This window comes from Phoenix dactylifera, chromosome 12 (assembly GCF_009389715.1).
Source record: "Phoenix dactylifera cultivar Barhee BC4 chromosome 12, palm_55x_up_171113_PBpolish2nd_filt_p, whole genome shotgun sequence".
Taxonomy (NCBI): domain Eukaryota; kingdom Viridiplantae; phylum Streptophyta; class Magnoliopsida; order Arecales; family Arecaceae; genus Phoenix; species Phoenix dactylifera.
The window spans coordinates 4,412,920-4,433,310 of record NC_052403.1 but is presented as its reverse complement, the minus strand read 5'-3'; the positions used below and the strand labels follow the sequence as shown (position 1 = coordinate 4,433,310).

The window sequence follows — 20,391 nt, the reverse complement described above, 5'->3', positions numbered from 1 at the left end:
GGCGGTGGCTGGACTTATCGACCACCAGCCTCCAGCGCTTCTCCTCGTCCCGCGCGCACCGCCAACGCCTTCCTTCACCCCAGCCTTCAATCCCTCCTCCGCTATACCTGTCTTCCCATATCCTCCTCCTCTGCCTCCAACTCCCGCGCGACCTCCAACTCCCGCGACCTCCTCCAGCTTTGCTCCTCCCTCAGCTTCCTCTCCTCGCCGTCGCCGCTGTCCCCCATCGAAGACCTCCCCATGCTCGGTCCGCGAGGTCTCGCGACGCTGTACAAGATGCCGGTGAAGGTGGAGGTGGAGGAAGACCTGCATGCAGGTCATGGACGGGGTCCTCGTGAGCGACTCCAACTAGCACCGGCCGAGATCATCGTCGGGAAGACCTCGTTATTGGCTAGTGATGGCGGCGAAAATAGTCTCTAAAAAGATGCAAATTTGTCGATCGTGGGAGGAATCGGGTTTTTGCCATTCCGGGTCCAAGTGCCACGTCGCTCTCTCTCTAGCGAGCGCAAAATGTGGGATTCCTCTCTCTCTCTCTCCGGTTTCTCAAACGCCCATCCATCTTCCCTTCTTTCTCGCCGTATCGTCAATCTTCTCTCCTCTCCGGTCTACTCCACCGGCGAGCCGAGGTCCAACGTCGGCTGACTCTCTCCCTATCTCTCGCATGTCTCCCACACGACCTGTAACGGGGGTTGAAGACGCCGTTGGAGAAATTCGATCGGCCTCCAAAGTGGGCGAAGACCGACGTGGCTGACTCGGGGAATTCCGGAAAACCTTGAGTTGGCAAGAGTTGGAAGGCCAAGGAGGATCGCGCGGATCCATGGAGGTGTGGAAGATGATCCAATTTCCAGCAATAGAACGGATGTCGCTCAGGTCGAGGATTCCATGTGTACATGTCAGACGATGACTTTAGAGAAGTCAAACTCGACGGTGGTGGTAGTGCTTCTTTATTTTTATTTTTATTTTTATTTTTATTGGTGGTAGTGATTCTTTATTATTGTTGTTATAAAATATTATTAGAGATTTTAATTTTTTAAGAAAATCCAACTTTATATGAAAATTTTAATTACTCTTTTTTGAAAAAGATTTAAATTTTATAAACTCTTTCTTAATAGTCTCGAATTGACTATTTAAATACTTGCATTTACCAAAATCCAATTGTTACATATCTAGTCAAACTTTAGGGATGATAGGTGCATGACCACATGCGCTTGCAAAATTATTTGATCCAATCATGCCATATCATGCCATGCACGTACATATAATATGGTAAGGCAAGACGTAGCATGCATGCAAGCATGGCACGTATAATGCGTCTGTGTACTATCAAGCCATTACGGCACGTCAGCACTAGTAGATCATTAAGATCTTTATTAATAGAATCAGTTATCTAACCAAGCCTGTAAAAAAACTCCAGATCCCAGATCTCGAATAGAGTAGATTTGAACTGACCACGCCTTAGTGCTACTTCTCCGATAGATAGCCCTCACTAGCCTTCTTCCTCCTTCAAGTTTTCCATTCAGTTTTCTTTTTCAATTTTTCCTAAGCCTATCTTATTTTCCTCCTAGGGTAACTAAGAAAATTCATTGGATCAAATCTCTACACAATATGCTTGTGACAGGAGGTTTCAGACCGAGCCAGGTTTATTGTACCTTGAGGAGGTAGTGATGAAACTCATTCTTGGAGTAGTATCTCCACATACCTCGTTTCAGACATCTTCCTTCCAATTGATTTTACAATTTATATTACTATTATTTTTTTGTAATTATTTATAAATCCTGTTCTATGTAATTATTTGTAATTTTTAGAAACTAGCATCGAACAGATTTAAGATCTCCCACGCCCGGAGAACCTGAAGGTCGTGCAGAGCAGTCAGCTAATTTTTAGGGTACATCCCAGTACGCTAAGAAGAATGGAAGCACATTTACCCAGTTGATCCATCTGTATCATAATTTTATCTCCCAATGCCAGCATTCTCTCTGCATTAATATTTGCCCTCTTGCTCAGGAATTCTTCACGTTTACTGGAGAGTGGAGACTGCTTTCTGACCTCTCAAGTCGTATGGAAAAGCAATGTTTGAGGAATAACGACCGCATTGTAGAAATAAACTATACATCTGCTCAAACGACAGATCGACTATACCAATCATGTAATTAAAATTTATTGGTATTGCTTCCGATCTATGCTGCTTGGTGTAGTTATAGTAACAAACTCCAAGCGCATAAAAAATTCAGTATTATGTAAAGAAACTATTAATTTTGAGATTGGATTATTGTCTTATAGGGATAGCCGATCTCAGCTAATTAGATGGTCACAGAAAATAAAGAACTTGCTGATCTTTTTCCAAAATTAGTTAATTAATTAAAATTCAGCAGCTTCATTTGGAGCAGTAAGTCTTATGCAAGCAAGCAAGTGTAGAAGGATCAAATCCAACATAGCAGCTCTTCGATATTCTGTACTTTCAAGACCCATAGCCTCAAATAATAAGAGGATAATTGTAGATTGTGACAATCAACCTATAAACAGAATTTAACAGACTCTGGTTGAATGACCATCTCTGTCGGCCTGTGAAGTTTATGGGTGAAGGCATTAAAGTTCATGGGAGGTTGGATCAACATTTCAAGTGATATAAGCCGGCACCGCACTTTCTGATTCTTATTATAAATAAAATTGCATTTAAAACATTTAGTTCTTTGTTTCAGCATGGATTTTTCCATTAGAAACATTAAGTTCTTTGTTTCAGCATGGTTTGACACTTGTGCTAGTACATCTACCAGCACCAGCACCGAAGTTGAATCCCTGAGTTGAACATGTATAAGGAACAATGTGGTTCCAGAATGTAATAGTCTTCAACTCTTCAAATCAACAATTTTGCACCCCCACCCCCAAACCAATACCCCAAAAAGATGGGACTAAATTACCAGGTTGGCATTGGAACATTACAAAAAGCTTCTCCTGTCACTGCAAGAATTCTAGTGCAATCTGTAGATCTAACTTAACATAGCGACAGACGACAATGGATATACACAGGAGAGTGTTACACTGATGAATAATGTGGATGATGTTTCATGCAGCTCGAGCACCAGAATAAGGCGAGATACATAGGAAAAATATATACTGTTCTGAGACATGCACACAGCATATCAGACCCATCGATCTGTTCTGCTTCTATTTGCTGATGAAAAGATGATTGAGATGGTCATTATATGAACTAGTGGATCACCTCCACTTGCACCTAAGCACCATTCTCACAGGCCAGTGCCATTGTATGGCCGCAGATCATAACCGTGAGCGGCCACAGTCCCTGAAGCTAGCTGCTTGGACATAACTCTCATACTCTAGATGACGTCTCTACTGTCCGGCAGATGTGCACATATTTTAAGCTCTTCTAGTCTGATCTGTATGACCTTAAATCTAGGTGCAAAAGTCTATTTTGTACTTCCATATAATACCTGGGGTCACATGAAGAAAGAATGTTAGGATGAGCAGGATAAAAATTGCAGATACAGTAAAACAAAGGCGTGGCATGCATCTGTTATTGCATTTTATTTTCTTAAACATGATAGAGCAAACTTTGGAGAAGAAATTAAAGAATCAAGTGCCAATTATACCAACATAATGACGAGTGAGGCCTTCAGAAGAGTAAGCCCAAATACAACACAATCCATCCAGCCATGGAAAATACTGCAAAGATATGAACCCAGAACAAGACAGAAGCAGATTCCTTTCCGCAGCCTCTTAAAATGGCAACCGCACCTGCCACAATTTTTAAGATATATGTAATTACTGATGGATTTATTTCCTTGTATTCAACACTCGAAGAAATTACAAGTTAACTTCTTAAGGGACTAGGGAAAAAACTATCTAACCACCACATATCAAGGCTTTAATCAGAGGGCGTTTTGCAAGTTTAGGCCCTTCTCTTACGCCTGTATGTGAGGACTTGCAATGAAACATCGTAAAGCAAAGATGTTTCATAGATTTCTGATCCATGGAAAACTTCAAGTGATCAGATATGCTATACTCTAACTGCATGTTAGTTCCAAGCATCCAAGACTTGGAATGTATGAAAGACATCTAACCAGTGTCACAAATAATGGGCTATTATATACGCTGTTCTGCCAAACATATTCTTTGAAGTGTGATATCGTACCAGACAGCACAGAAGTGGGCATGCTATGCTGAAGTAGAAGGACAAATTTGAACATTTTGTCACCCTTTGGGAGGAATCCTAGTTTATCAGCTAAAGTGACAATGCCAAGACCTGCCGGAGGAACCAAGACCAGCCGCCCAAATACAATAGCGGCAGTTGTGCGAAATCCAAGCTTGGCAGTTCCTGCACCTGGACCTGAAGGAAATGAACTATTTAGTGAAAATTGCATTGTACTAGCTCCAATCAACAAAAGTCAAATATGTTGCACTTCAGGCACGAGGTAGGCACAGCTAAGAATCAAGAGACTGTCAACACTAACACTTCTGATTAGTGGTTGTAGAACAATAAGAGGAATTTTGGACTGAACTTTTAAGACCTTTGCACATGCCTCACAAAATTGAAGTATTGGAAGATAAACAAATTCCATTAACATGAGATGAATATAATATAGATATATTAGATGGAACGAGAACGAGATCCATAAAAAAAAACTAGGCTGTCATTCAAATAGATATGTAGACATGAATGTTCAAAATTGGGTTACTTCAGTCATTCTCACAGAAATTATGATTTATATTGGTTGCTTCAAGTTTGCTTCCAAAAACACCATTAAATACCTGATTCCACCCATTCATCTAGCCATTTTTGACATTAAACCTGATTGTTCATATGAGCTTCCTCAAATTCATACTAACATGACTGCTCAAGAAATTTTCAACTTCCACTTTGGAAGAACCAAAGATTGGGGTTTCCACCATACCATCTAATGGTAAGAACAAGTCGTATGCTTGCAAAACCATTGCCATCATATGTCATCTTATTTATAGTTTACTCTTAATTATTAGCTTGTTGAAGGACCCATGTGCTCAAGGTTCACTTTACCGGTACCGGAACCCATACCGGTGCCACACTAGTATAGTATCGGTACGGTACGGTACGAATTTTTTTTTGCGTATCAAGGGTCGGTACGCCGTACCGGTGCCGAACTGATATAGTATGATATGCCCGGTACCATCCTATTCGGTACGGCATACCATGTATGTGCTTAAGAAATGTTTTTAAAGCATTGATAGAATGATCTATGTGTGGCATAATGGCCACACTGGCTTGTAGTAGGTATCATACGAGAGTTGAAGCATCCTAGAAACGACTGTGAAATAAGAACTACAATTCAAAGTAATTAATGTATCACCTAAGGAAAAATTAAGAAATATTAGAAGATCGATGAGCCTACCATCAACAAGGTTACCGCCCAAAGCGAGCAAAATACATGGAATCATGGCTTCCCTGAGAATAGGACATTATTGTTAGAAATTTCCATAAAGTTTATAACAAAGTAATCCTATTATCAATTTGACAAAATCTTTCTAATGGCCATCAATTTTATTCAATACCAAAATAAGGCCTACTTCCTTGAGTAAGGGTGTATTTTGCAAATTAATCAACATTATTATAAGCAATTATAGGCAATCTCATTGCAATCCATAATACAACCATTCAAAATTGAGTCAAGTGAGTTCAAAATGTTGAAACTCATTATTGAATAATTACATAATAAAATATGTAACTAGGACTTAATGGCAACAAACCATGTTTAAAAAGTAAAAGAAGTGAAGCATTTTCTCAAAATAAAAAATTATGAAATGTTAAAGAATTTTACATAGATCTAGGTCAAAGGTACAACATCACTTGTGACAAATCATATATCCTTTAAAATGATCTCATGATATTTTTGTAAGTCAACGCATTTCAGCAAACTATTTTTTCCTTTTTTTCATATCACTACAAGCAAGTAATAATATTATATTTCCAAATGCATTTAAGAAAATTATAAATTTTGTACGGTACTTTGTTAAGACTTGATATACATTGTTGACCCCTTCCCGAAGAGCTTAAGCTTTGGGGTTCTAGTAGTTCCTATCATGGTACTAAAGTGAAAGGTCTTGGATTTAAATCCTCATTCAAGCCAATCTTTCCTTATACCACGCGTTTATTGAGTCTTATTCTTTTGACTCGTTCCTAGTCGTTACTTTAATCATTCTTAACTCTTTACAAGTTGTTCTTGACACCCTCGTACAAGGTTCGCATCTTGGTATCGGGTGCTAAAACAATTTAGTACTGAATTGATATGGTACAGTACCATATTGTACCCGCACTCGCACGCAGAAGTTTGCCGGTATAGTATCGGTTCGTTATTGTCCACTTTTTGATTTTGATTTTTTCGATTGTCATGGTTTTTTTAAGATTTAAGAATCTTGAAAATATGATTAAGATTATTTTAATATTATTTTATTTTATATTGGTCCCAGTGACTGTATGATTGCTTGATGACCACAAGTCAAAATCTACCACATTCATTAACAGGGATCTCTACTATTTTAAGATATAAAATATTATATATTTTCAGAGATATTAGTGATTTTTATAATTTAATTTTACTTCATATATGTGATAATTTATAAAATAATGTTAAAAATAGGCATGCTGTCATAGATTATATGTCCCAATTACCAATGCACATTGCCAAATTTTTCATGATTTTAGATGAATCAAAAAAGTATTAAAGTTATTAATCACTTAAAAATTGATATTTATATTCTTATGCAAAACTGGCTGAATTACTTTGAAAATAAGCTAAATTATCTACATAAAATACTAATTTTAATATTTTATATTATTTAAATATTTTCAACTATTTTTAATTAAAAATTAATGTTTAAATATATAATATCTAAAAAATAATTTTAATTTAGTTTAATGTAGAATTCTACATCTTTCAGTCCATAGGTACGCATAATCACCACTTACTTTTGAAATTTATTTCAATTTGGATTTAGATTCAGATAGTCATAACCATGCCGAAGTTTAAATAAACTGCTAAATTAACAAAAAGTAATATTCACACCCCAAACATGCTGCCTTTTTTGTATTTTTGAATTTTTATATTATTTTAAACCAAAATATATTTTTAAAATAGAAGAATAAATAATCAATGAAAGATCATGATTTTTTCTTCAATGCATAGATCATTCTTAGATCTATAATATATCAGGAATTCATACCAAAATATAAAATTTCAACAGAATTTTCTTTTATTTTATCATTTTTGGCTTATTTTAGGCATGAAAGAAAAAAGAGAAGAATGATGGGGACGGAGGAGATCATAGATAATCTTGGCTTAGATTGGGGCTCAAGACCCCAAAAAATCCCTTCTTCCTTAATTTTTCTCACCTTCCCATCCTTTCATTTATGTTCTCGGCAGAAAGATAGGCATTGAGATCCCTTATCCTCCCTTCATTTTCAGCGAGTTAATTCACAATTTCAGTTCTAGCTTATGGGCCTAGTTTTAAGAAAATACAACAAACTACACTTTGCATTACGCATAAAAGTGGATGAGTCTGGTGTAATGAATTATTCTTCAGCAGGCTAGTAAATGAGAAAGGAATAGTTGGTTTCATTTTGCAACTTGAATTAGCCATGTCTCTTAGCCACCGTCAAGAATGCAAGATTTATTTCCATTAAATAAGCACCATTTTTATACTACTTAAACAGCTCGCATGTTATGATAAAAACCAAATGAGAGGACATGATACCCGAGAATGAGGCAGCTGTCAGTGAAAAAGAAAAATGGAGCATCATCTGTAAGGATCAATTGTTTTAAGAAAGGTACAGCTCCAATAACAATTGCCAGGATCTGTTGCAATAACAGTGGTACAATTAATAAGAATAAAACCAGAAACTATATCCAGTCATACTCAAAAAAGCACATCCATAACAGCAGGAAGTACATTATAATGAATATTTAATAGAAAATAACAAACTTCACAAGAATCAGAATTTTTTAATCAACCATAAGAAAAGAATGCAACTGCTGATTGTCCCAATCCCTCTATGACCTATTTTTTCTTTTTCATGCATATACATTTGGACTTTTATGTAATGCGGAAAAAACCAACCTCAAGTAAGGACAATCACATTATGTAGCACAGTGATATCATTTAAAGCAGAGTCGGCAGAACCGTCTCGAACCGGGCGGTTCGTTCCGGCAACAGAAATGAAAACTATTGCCAAAGGCGGAAAAGGAAAAGGAAAGAGAGAAAAATAGAAAGCAAGCGAGGGAGCCAGGGAGAGAAAGAGGGAGGGAGGCCGGCGCCAGAACAACAAGGGAAAGCCGCAGCCACTGTTTCGTTCAAAACAGAAATCCGACCGTTTTTTTTAATTCCGCAAGCTTTAAGTGCCGCCTTCACTTAAAAATCGCAAGTTTTTTAATTTCGTAATTTTTAAGTGAAGTCGGTGGGACTTAAAAATTACAAAATTAAAAAAGTGGTCAGACCCCTATTTCGAACGAAACAGAAGAACGACTGTGGCTTCCCCTTGCTGCCCCGGCATTGGCCTCCGCCGGCCTCCCTCTCCCTCTCTCTCTCTCTCTCTCTCTCCTCTCTCCTCTCTCATTCTCCCTCTCCCCCGCCTATTCTACTGTGTCGGTATGGGTCCGGCACAGGCCCGTACCGACTCGTCCCATCGAAGAACCGGTACCGGTTCCGCCGACACTGATTTGAAGACTTTTCCAATTCTCATCAACATCTACTTCTCTATAGAACACAACTCTAAGTTGAAAAGGCTTTAATTAAGAATAGCAGAGTATGACTGAAATTTCACGGTACAGGTACTGAAAATATCAATCATATTTTTATGTTAAAGGAACTACTTACAGAAGCAATTATCGGGGCCTGAAAAATCTGTTTTAGCTTCAATTTTTCTACCAGATGGCGTAGCTGGCTGACTATCTGCATCAGGAGTTTCAGAGATTAAATATCAAAAAAAGAGAGCAAAGAAGAATTCTCAGTAGAAAAAGTATCATAGCTATTGCAACAATCATGAGATAAATTAACCAAACAAAAATTGTTTTTTGAAATAACTGCCAGATTGGTAACTATCTCATAACAAATGTCTGTGACAATGAATAGCTAGTATTTAACAAACATATCTAGCAAAAATGTACCAACAGTTTGTCAGGGACACTTTTCCTTCCATTTAGCATGTATGCAATCCTAATTGCTAAAAAAATACATATAATTTCAGAAACCTTGTGCTTTCCAGATGAATCATATTAAACTAAACTTTTCAACTTTAGCATGGCTATCATGACAATCTGTGTATGTGATTGTACTGTTGTCGGCCATAACAACCATCAGACTGCTTTGACTCCTTACTGTTTGTGGTTGCTGACCTGAAGAAATTTCTTATCTATCCCAATTTAGTTTGATCTTGACATATGACTACCAAATTTTAGCCCCAAATTTATTGATTTGGATGAAAATAGAAGATAAATATAAAAAATAGTAGAAGATCGTATCTAAAGTTGCAAATTTTGGAGCTGCTGCTATGATGTTGTCATTGGCCAACAAGAGAACTTTTTTTTTATTTTCCAGTAAGACAGGGTTGGCTGACGTAAGCCCTAAATTGCTGTTGCAAAGCATATCCAGACTTCAACATGAAAAGTCCTATGGAGAAGACCACAACAGTCAAAAAGAGTTGGTCAATAGAGTGAATGACTTGGGCCTATTTTGATTGGTTGCTCTTTGTTCTGAACTTCTGATCAATTACAAGATGAAACCAGACAAACCCACCACCAAGTGCTTGGGTCAAAACTGACCAGTTTTAATCTGCAAGAGGACGAGTATTACTGAAAATCAGCAGTTTTGAAACCTTAACTTAGTTTTCTAGGCCAAAAACTTTTTTTCCCTGAATGAGATAGTTTCAGCAGAATGTCCAAAAATAGCAAAACAATATCTGGTGCAAGAAAATATTCTTACTGTGATCTACAAGTGTGAACTCAGTAGTCAGCACATACATCTATTTTTAATATGCTTTTTCAGTTTTTTGTATGATATCATAAATATATAGATATATTTACATAACAAACTCTTTCCTTTCCCTTGTTGAATTTAATGCTCTTTCATCTAACAATTGACCATTTCAAATAAGTAGGGTCAACCAAGAAAAGGGTCCTACAGATGTGGCTATAACCATGGCCTGTTGAACCGGCCCGTACCGGCCGATTCAGGGCGTACCGAACTGGTCCGGTCCCTGACAGGCCCGATTTGCCTGTGGAAAATGGTTCCGGCCCCTTTGGGGCCCGAACCAAGCAGTAAATCAACCGAACCGGTGCAAACCGGTTCGCACAGCGCGCACGCGCACGATTCCCCGCGCTGGGCAGCGCGCTCGCAGGGGCACGCGGCAGGAACCGCGCGCAAGCGGCATGCCCATGGGGGCACGAGCTGAGAACCATGCTGTGCGCGCGATTCCCTGCATTGGGAACCGCACCCACGCGCAGGCCTTTAATGCCACAAAGTGGCATTTAAGCCATTCGGTGGCATCTAACGCAGGCGCGCGTGCGCCCGCCGACATTTTTTTTTCCCTTCCGCGCCCCTCTATTCGTCGGTTCAGTACCGGTTCAAACCGGTCCGAACCGGTATCGTACCGGTCCGATAGACAACCGGTACACCTACTGGTTCCAGTACGGCGAACCTAGGCTATAACCAAACCACATGGGCCCCACTAAAGCCACTATCCCATCTTCTTCATATCCTTGGACAAAATGCTATTCCAAACATGCATTTAGATATATTCAGTGAGTGATTAGGATCTCCATCACCTCTCATCCTTACAATACCACCTTACTATCTCATAAGCATGATGCCATGCACAAGTAAATACGATAGCTTCACATGGAAAAGGAAAATGGTAGATCTGACCAGCATAGAAATTTCAATGCACATCAGAATAGCCCTCATCCACCCTTACCTGTCTTCCCATAATTTCATTGTGAATGTTCACGCCAGCTTCGTCCTAACATACCTCACACCTCAGTTCCTTTTCGCAGCATATCCTTGATTTACTATCTTTTCACGAGTGGGGAATTCAACTCCTGATCACTGGATTGAAAGATTGATTTCTGAGTCCACCAATAAAAGACTCTCTTGACCTGAATGATATCATGGTCAAGGATGAGTTTGTGATAATGAATATTACACTCTGGACATACATCCTTCTTGATGGAGTAGTTACACAATCATTGGGCCCAGCAGTGATGCTGCAAGAATTAGCCAACCTGAATTCAGGCCTAATTCCAGTGCAATTCAGGAATACTTTACAAGATGCCTCTTAATGAAGCATCGAATGTTTTGGAGATGGCGCCCATAGTCAAAGTTTTAAATCCCGTGGGATGGGACTATCCTGGGATTTTCCGTGAAACAATGCACCGCTGTCCTGTCCCATCCCATCCCAGGACAAGCCGATCGAGACACTTGGAGGATGGCGGGACAGTACTCTGTCCTGGCATACTGTGGGGCGTCACACTGTTAGAAACCAAGCCCATGGTACATTGAACAAGCAGGAAGAGATGGAGGCCAATAAGGAAATCCTAATAAAATAACACAGTTCCTTGTTAGCATGCAAAGCTTCTCATTTGGAATTACAAGTACATTCCAACTTGAGTTTCTCTCATTGGATCAGAAAGGCTTTCATTAAGGAGTTGCCTAGACTAAGGTTTAAACTAGTAAAGTAGGACTTTTACAAGTTCAGTTATAATATGTATAATTTTGCTTTCTTATTTTAATTTTCATGAAGTTATGTCTACCAATTTTACCTTATACAGTTTTTATTTATCTGGATTTAATCAGCAGTTATTTTGAGCATCAGAATCAACCAGATGACAATAAATACATTAAATTCCATTCTAGAACTTGGATAAAGAGGCACGTCAAGATTTATGGGGTTTGACTAGGTAACTAACCTAATTTGGCCCCAAATGAGCTTGGTGTACCAGATGTAAATTGCTTCAGATTTTGTGTATGCCTTGCAACTTGATCCAAGATCAACCATGCAAGTTTAAATTAGACTCAATATGATTTGAATTCATTATGAACAAATGAAATCATGGTCCCCGAAATCTATATTGGGAATTGGGATCCACACATAAAAATAGTCCAGCTATGTTAATTGATTGTTACATACTAAGAGCCATGTCACATCGTCAAGCAATATTTAACAAAACTATGCCATGTTGTCAATGCAGTAGAATATTTGTCATGTAATCTAAGCGGGACATAAACCTTCTGTTTAGAGATAAATCACTAATATGATAAGATCCAGGACCTAAAACCCCGTGATAAAGCACCTCTTGGAATAATTTGCTAACAAATACACAATACTTGGAATTAGAAGTTAAAAACACCATAAGGAAAAGAAGCATAAGGAACACGCACACACATATATGATCTTGAATCATGCATTCATAACTACAAAAAACACTAGGAAACATTCTTACTTTCCCCCCTTTTGAAGACTCTAATGCTATTGTCACAGGCTCCTCTGAAGTTTGTAAGGGCACTTGCTCGGGTACAGCATTAACAGGAGCCTTAGTTGGGAGCTTCTCCTCTTCAAGGGTATCAAATGTTTCTCCAGGGGGTGGAGCAAGCATCTGAAACACGTAAGTGTACACAACAACTGCACCAACCTGCCATATTACCAACTTCAAATTAAAACATCTATATTGTAAATGAATACAAGGAAAAATGATAAATTACATATGCCTGCTGCTCCTGATACTTTTGTAGTTTTTGATCATTATCTCAATGAATCAAGTAGGGTTTTCCCTTCCTCTTGATGATTATAGTAGTAATAAAAACAATAAATGGCATTATGATGGATAAATGATCAAAAGAATAACTGAAAACTTTTTGTTTGTCCATGAAAGTGGCAGACTAACACATGAACTCATGCAAATGAGGTTTTTCTTGGCTGGTATAAGCTTATATTCACAAATTCGTAACATTACCAAAAAGATTCATTATTTCAATGACTAAGGTGTATGTAGCGATAATATGGAGCATTAACCTCCTATAAATCATTGAGACAAATTTAATTCATGTACCGCATGAGCACATTATTCAGAAGAAACCTAAAACTCTAGAGCATCAATGACACTTGACCATTTTTCTTTCCCCACTGACAAAATACATATTCAAAATGGCCCACCAAAAGCAAGCATCAAACTTCATTATTATATTCGAATGGGAACACAACAGCTAAACTATAGAGATTCATCACCAAGAGTCAGTGCTACAGGGCCTCAAGAGAGTGAATTATACTGTCCAGCCAGCCATTATATGATTCATTCCAAAGTATACATCTTAGTCAGAATGTAAAATTGATGATTTTCTCTGAATTACAAAAGGAGGTTTGACCAAGGGGGGTGCATAATATTTAAATGCAGAAGCAATTTAGGTTTTGACTGGAGATCAAGGTTTAATTCAAATTTTGAGCATGTTTTGATAATCATTAACAATATTTATTTGGTGACCTAACCGAAATAGAGGGGATAGACCCAAAGTTAGCATCGGTACCGAAACTTGTACCGGTACCATTCTATTACAATGTCAGTATACGATACGGCCCGGTAAGGTTCGGCATACCGAGTGTCGGTATAGTATAGTACCATATACTAGTACGGTACAGTATGCCCACTATATGTTACCAACCAGTATGGCAAACCTTGGATAGACCTAACTATTTTGAACAAATTGAATCAGCTTAATCTATCAAACATTTGCATTGAATATCATCTACATGTGTGTAACCAAACACATCAACGGACTACACTAATTATGACTCATCATAAGACACTATAAAAGCTTTTCCCAATAATTATGTTAGCATCTGAGCTTACCCACTTTTGGGGATTACAAACATAGCGAAACACCAAGGGGAGAATTGAGGTAATATACATAATATTTACAACTTCTTTGCTTTAAAACAAATCATAGTTGCATATTTACTAGTTTTCATGTATATACTTTGTTTGTTATGCTGTATTCTATCTAATATTTCTCGTCTGTTATTGTTGGAAATCTTTTGATCTCAAGCTGAGCCACAACCAACTCCAGAATTAAAAATGTTTATCATTGACAAATGAGAAAGAACTAGTAATGAACCTTGGTCCAGATATATTCTGAAACCTATTTCATACATATAAATAACCTTTTCTTTCCCAAGGAGAAAAAGGAAAAAAGAAAGAAAGAAAAGAAGGAAGATGGTACAGATATTGCTAATAAACATGAAAACATCCTCAGCGCTCAGGTAAGATTTAAGAATTATAATTTATATCATTATGAAATATCAGTCAGTGGAAGGTTAATTTTGGTACATAAGTAGAAACTCATAGGCATGCAGTTATCCAATTACTATTCAGATGAATCCATATATAAGTTGTTGGTGTGTTTTATAGAAAATAAAATAAATCTATGGAGCTAAGTTGGTCCTTTATAAATTTATTGTATGTTTGTTCAGACACAATTTTTTATTGTGCTATATTGGACCTTCACATATAAAGGCATCGTAACATCATAGATCAACAATCAAGGTCTGTTGTACTGGTACCGGTCGGCGTACCGGCGGCAGCCCGGACCGGATCCGTACCGGTCCAAACAGGTCCAAACCGGTCCCGTACCGGTTCTTCAACAATAAACTACCAGTACCGGATTCCACGCTGATCCGATACAGTCTCATGCCGGACCGATGCGTACCAACCGGTACGGACCGGTACGGCAGACCATGTCAACAATATTATTTTTTTACCTTTTGTGATATGGACTGCCACTTTATATTCTACCTTGTCCACTGCTAATGCATCGAATAAACATGAAAAAAGTTAAGCTAAACAGAAAAGAACCTTTTGCTTCACAATTTGAAAAATTATCAAATCTGCTCCATTTTTGCTTCATTCTATAGATAAACATGCATTAGCTGACACTACATAAGAACGGGTAAAATGTTTGGAACAAATTTCTCTTTTGCATTCATAAAATGAAGCAGAAAAAGGGCAATTGTATGAAGACAAATACCACAGAATAAGAATGGCGTGCTGTATTTCCTCAAAAAAAAGGACCACATGTTATTAACTGATACATAACTCTGAAATTTGCATCTGCTCATAATAAGCTTTACTGATCTAATGAAAGAAACTCTCACTCTCATATTCACTTATTGGGGAAGATACGAAAAAACTTGAATCATTTACTTTTCAGAAAAACAAATCGGACAGGTTAACGAGACAAGCAAACATGGGTCCATAACACTTTATCGACAAGAGTACTTGTAAAGCAACGAGAGCAAAAAAATTAATAATTTGTATTTGTACTTAAGAAGAGAGTCAGCACTTACCCACTGCCCAAATGAAATATATGCATTTCCATCTTGGCTACATTTGTTAGGGTCACCAAATGGATTGGATTCATCTCGGCATAAAGCTGCAATAAGCACAAGAGGTATATTCCCGATGTTCCCTGAATTCAAATAAACGATTCGTTACTCGAAAGAATGCATACTGCAGTGGAATGTTGGTAGGGCATAGTCCATAAGTCATTTATGGGGAAGAACACACTTTCATGCATAACAAGCAGCAAAACATGAAATACTATGTTTTCTTAGTGCATTATTGTGAAGAAAAAGATGACAGTAAATATAATATTCAGGTTAATGGTTGAAATTGAGAGATCCATTACCGAGACAAGAGATCATTAGATTGAGGTATAAAATAGCTTAACTTCATAATAAAAAACTTCATCATGAAGACAATGGAAACACTTAAGAAAAAAAGAACTATCTCAATTATAAATGTGCACATGAACTCTTGCCAATTAAGCAACTAATATTTTTATTTAAAAAGTATATGATATTCAATCAATAAAACAGACACACAAAAAAACCCCAATGCGTACTGGTTCCATCCAGAAGAATTGCATGACTGCCAAACCAGTGATAATGGCAGATTCAATTTATAGCATGCTCCAATGTAAGTTATTTATTAAAAGAGAAGTTCAATGTCCATAATGCTCCAACTGGCCAGCCCTCATACCTTGGCTGCTGTTGCTTTCAGTTACATATTATGGGATGATTGAAAAGGGTTGCTTCATAAATGCTTTGCTTCCTAGGACTAATCCCTAAAACTTATTGTTGACTGCATGAAAAAATAAATCTGTCAGAAAATATTATAAGTGAATCCTACTGATCTCATTAACTTTCACTTTGATTCATCAAATCATGTCATTTATCTAGTAATCTATTTCTTTATGAAAGCAACGGATCAAGCATAAGTTGTCCTCCCTTGTTATTTTCATTCATCTGTTTAATTAACTTTCAGGCGATGTCCATACTAAGTGTCAGCCCGAGCCGTCTCATTCTCTAGATAGTTATGATCCACAACCCCAACTTTTCAATTGCACATGCAGTGCAAACGTCAAACACAACTATACTCGAATTTAAACTGCAGAAGTATAAAATGAAATATCTCAAACATCAAGATAGCTCAGTCATTATTGTATATCTGATATGCTGGCAAAGAGGAAACACAATTACAAATGCAAAATTTGAAAGGAGACGAAATAACAATGCTTTTTGTCATACTCTGAAAGAAACTTACCAATTCCAATATGTATGATAGTGAACTTGAAATATGGATACGGGGGTCGAACAACACATGCGACAACAAAACCAATTAAGGATCCTGATATTGTAGCCATAACGACATTGACAGGAATATACCACCTGCAATTAAGTCCAGGCAATTAAAGAGAATGAACCACAGCAAAGTAAAAATGAGCATTCAATGCTGGAAAAAAAAATTATTGGCCAATAAAAGTTGCAACACAAATTTACAAGAGAATCCCTAGAAACATCAAGTCATATCAAATGCTTTATTTCCAAAAATAGTTCTCTAATACTAGTATTTCCTATTGGACACCACCCCTCCAAATGCACCCCCAATAGAGATAGTGGGGGGAAAACTAGCATGCTTCTATAGAGGGGTGGGGTTTTATTCCTGCTAATGGTCTTTCACATACCCTAAATTACCTTTGCCATGACTTCACAATTAGTTAAAACTGGGTTGGCTTTACGAGGGGAAAAGGTTCTATAAATCATTTATTGATATATGTAGCCAGCCACCTATCGACTGCTTAAGACTTAATGTTCCACCTTAAGGTTGAGATATGTTTCTAAAAGTCGCAAATATTTTGTGACCTTTGCATCAACTTCTCCCTCTTACTCTAATACATGTATGTGCGCTTGGTTATTAATAGAAGATCCATTAAATGCTTGCTAAGAAACTTCATATTTCACCAACAAATCAAGAAAGAATTTATAGAACAACATCACATACTATCACAGATTGCTTTAAAAGATAAGTCAAGAAGCATTCTTACCACTCCAATAAATTTTCTAGAGTAATTGCTCTTCCAAGTTGAGAAAATATTAGACAAGGAAGGAGGAGAGTAAACACTAGCTGCAACATATTATCAAAACAGGCTGTTAACAACCCTGATGGAGAATATGGCAAAAATTTGGAAAGAAATCAGAAGTTTTTGACAAATTAATGATCAAAAAGCAATACTCTAATGAACATGAATTATAAAACAGTAATGCCTGCAACAAACTTGGCTCTATTTATCAAAATTAAAGCACCTCAATGATGACTGGACTCTTTACATGTGCCTGTAAACTTCTTATGTGTATCTTATGTATATAAACAAAAAAATTGATGGTCACTTGTTGCTAGATGCATATGTCAAGATGAGAGATTTCCTTTGCAGTTATTGGAAGGTCTCCAAAAATATCTTACAGTCTAGAAATCAAAAAGGAAAAAATTGACCTTATTCTAGCATGCAAAAGGAAAGGCGAATATAACTTACATTAACATGCAATCAAAGGAGACCCTTGAGATACATCTTACTAATTATATACATGGGACCCAATTAGTGGAATGATAGTGTTTGATCAAAAGAGTTGCACTATTACTTTGGTATTCTGAGGGGCACAGGATGGTCTACAGTATCAGCTTGAAGAATTGCCTACAACCAGTGAGATGGCTTCTGAAAGGCACATAATCCAAGTCATGGTGAGACTACACCAAAACATTGCACTGACCTGAATTTGGTGGACCCCACCTGCACTTAATTAATGTACAAGATCCATGAGAAGGTCCCCATCATGGAAAAATATTACACTACAAGAATCAATTATTTTAAGGAGTGATTCTTAGCATCCAACTGACGACTCGAGAAAATTTTTTAAGACTATGGTAGGTGGCTGAGAAAGTGTAGGATGGAGATGCAAGAAAAACGACATAATTTTCTCCATCTAGGTAAAACTTAACCCCATTGTCACCCGTTTTTATTTCCTTATCGTTCTCAACAACCATATATTGCCTGAACAGTAGTGCCATCACAGGTAATGAATAAACAAGGCAACTTTCTTTACCCGCTGCTCCCTCTGTTCTTCTTTCCACGCCGACCCATTAGATTCCATTTTAACCAGTTTCATACAATTCCAATATTGTTTAAAATATCAAATTGACCTCTTTAAACTGCTCTCTCTCTCTCTCTCTCTCTCTCTCTCTCTCTCTCTCTCTCTCTCTCTCTCTCTCTCTCTCTCTCTATGCGTGCACGTAGATAAAACATTTTGAGAGGAAAAAAAATGTATTAGCTTTTTACTGGAATTTCGAGAAGTGAGATCCTAAGTAAGTTCAATTTTAATGAAAAATAATTAATTATTTAAATGACAGAACAAAGTGAGAAAAATGGAAGAACTTCTTTTTACTCCTATTTCCTTTTATCATAAAGCTATAAATAGAAATGAAGAATTTGAAAAATTAAGTTCTGCTTACCCCATTAAGAAGCTTACGGCCATTTGCAGGAAGGATATTTATATACTTGGAGGCCATGAGACACCCCATAAAGCACACCGTAAAGACCTTCGCAATGGGCAGAATAGCAAACTTCGTCGTGGCAAGGATGGATTCCCCTCCGCCACTCTGAGTTTCCATCAGGATGGACAACAGGGACTTCTCCATTTTACCTCTAATGAATCCCTAAACCCCAGAGACGCAAATCTCTACGGATACACCACACAAACTCCAAACTCACCAACAAAATCGTGAAAGCTTTTGGAATTTCGAATTCAAGAAAAACGCCCCTCCAATACCGTACCAATTCTAATGCTTATTCCTGCAAGAAGAGCGATCACTTTGTTAATGAAAAATATAAAAAAAAATCACTTGTTTTACTAATAACAAGTTTATCAAGACATATTAGAAGTAAGGAACCTCTAAAGCAATATATTAGAAGCCCGCATAACCTAGATAAATACACAAAATTCTATTAATGCAAGAAAATTTCCAGTAAAATCATCATATCTTCGTTATATGTTTACGAAACTAAGGGTAAAACACCGCAGAAACAAACATCAAATCCTCGAAAGAAATCTGAAATACCCAAAAGCTTCATTCATCCTCAAAAGGATTCTATCCTCTCTCTGACTCTCGCACTCACTCTTTCTCTTCTTGGAGACAACAACCTTAAAAGCAAACCCCCCCGCCAAAAATAACAAAAACAAAAACATAAAGAGACAAACAAAGAACAAAGAATTCGGTTCCATCCTCAACAATATAAGTAAAAAATCTCCACTGCTGACAAAAATACTTCCCTAGCACGCACAAACTAATCAACAACTGAGGAAAAAAAAACCTAAATTTGAATAATACTTCCCAGATTCTCGAGTTCTAGACCTATTTCTCTCCCAAAGAGAATACCTGGACAACAAGAACTCAAACCAGCGCAGAAAAATCCTCTTCCACGTCCAAATTTTAGAGAGTGCCCGAATTTTTACTCCCCTCTTGGAACCCTAAATAAATTGATCTTCGAAGAGGCGGGAGGGGGGGAAAGTAGAACGAGAGATCTTTCGAAGATTCGCTCGCTGTCTTCCGGCGAGTCCTCTCCAACGGCCAACAGCCTGCTCTTGGAACTCTGAGACCCGAGAACCGTTCCCGTATGTAAAATAAATACGGACGCGGTCCAAACGTTCTGGATTGCCCCTGCAAGCTTTAGAAAATAACGATTTATGCCACTAAGTACAAGACCGAACGACTGCCCATAAAATTATTTTGAGGTTACGTCACGGTGGGACGATGTTATCTCTGTTTCTCCAACTATGCCCGCCACCTTTGGCGTCTTCCAGGAGGGCAGGGATCTTTCCCTTTGGGAGACTTTTTTTTTAAAAAGCAGAATACTAAAATAAAAAAAAGTATTAAATAGATCAAATCCATCCTAGATCTAGCATCATCATCCAAGCACATGTTGCGCTTTTATACATATAGAGAGGATGGTTTCATCTTAAATTCACTA

At 37.6% G+C, this 20,391-nt stretch overlaps 1 protein-coding gene across 2 annotated transcripts; it reads right to left on the bottom strand.

Annotated features, from left to right (window-relative positions):
• Positions 1-2,788: 2,788 nt before the first annotated feature.
• Positions 2,789-20,025, bottom strand: LOC120112719 (protein PIN-LIKES 6-like). Of its 2 annotated transcripts, none has more exons than XM_039132369.1 (12): positions 19,800-20,025; positions 18,876-19,215; positions 17,416-17,495; positions 16,635-16,759; positions 15,377-15,498; positions 12,483-12,671; positions 8,863-8,937; positions 7,744-7,844; positions 5,385-5,437; positions 4,151-4,345; positions 3,609-3,753; positions 2,789-3,449 (listed from the first exon to the last, which is right to left on the bottom strand). In XM_039132369.1, the coding sequence occupies exons 2-11, from the start codon at positions 19,059-19,061 to the stop codon at positions 3,632-3,634; spliced, it is 1,248 nt and encodes a 415-aa protein (XP_038988297.1). In that variant the 5' UTR covers positions 19,062-19,215; positions 19,800-20,025; the 3' UTR covers positions 2,789-3,449; positions 3,609-3,631. The 2 variants fall into 2 exon arrangements, with proteins under 2 accessions (XP_038988297.1, XP_038988298.1); XM_039132370.1 differs by having other exon boundaries at positions 3,613-3,753.
• Positions 20,026-20,391: the final 366 nt, after the last annotated feature.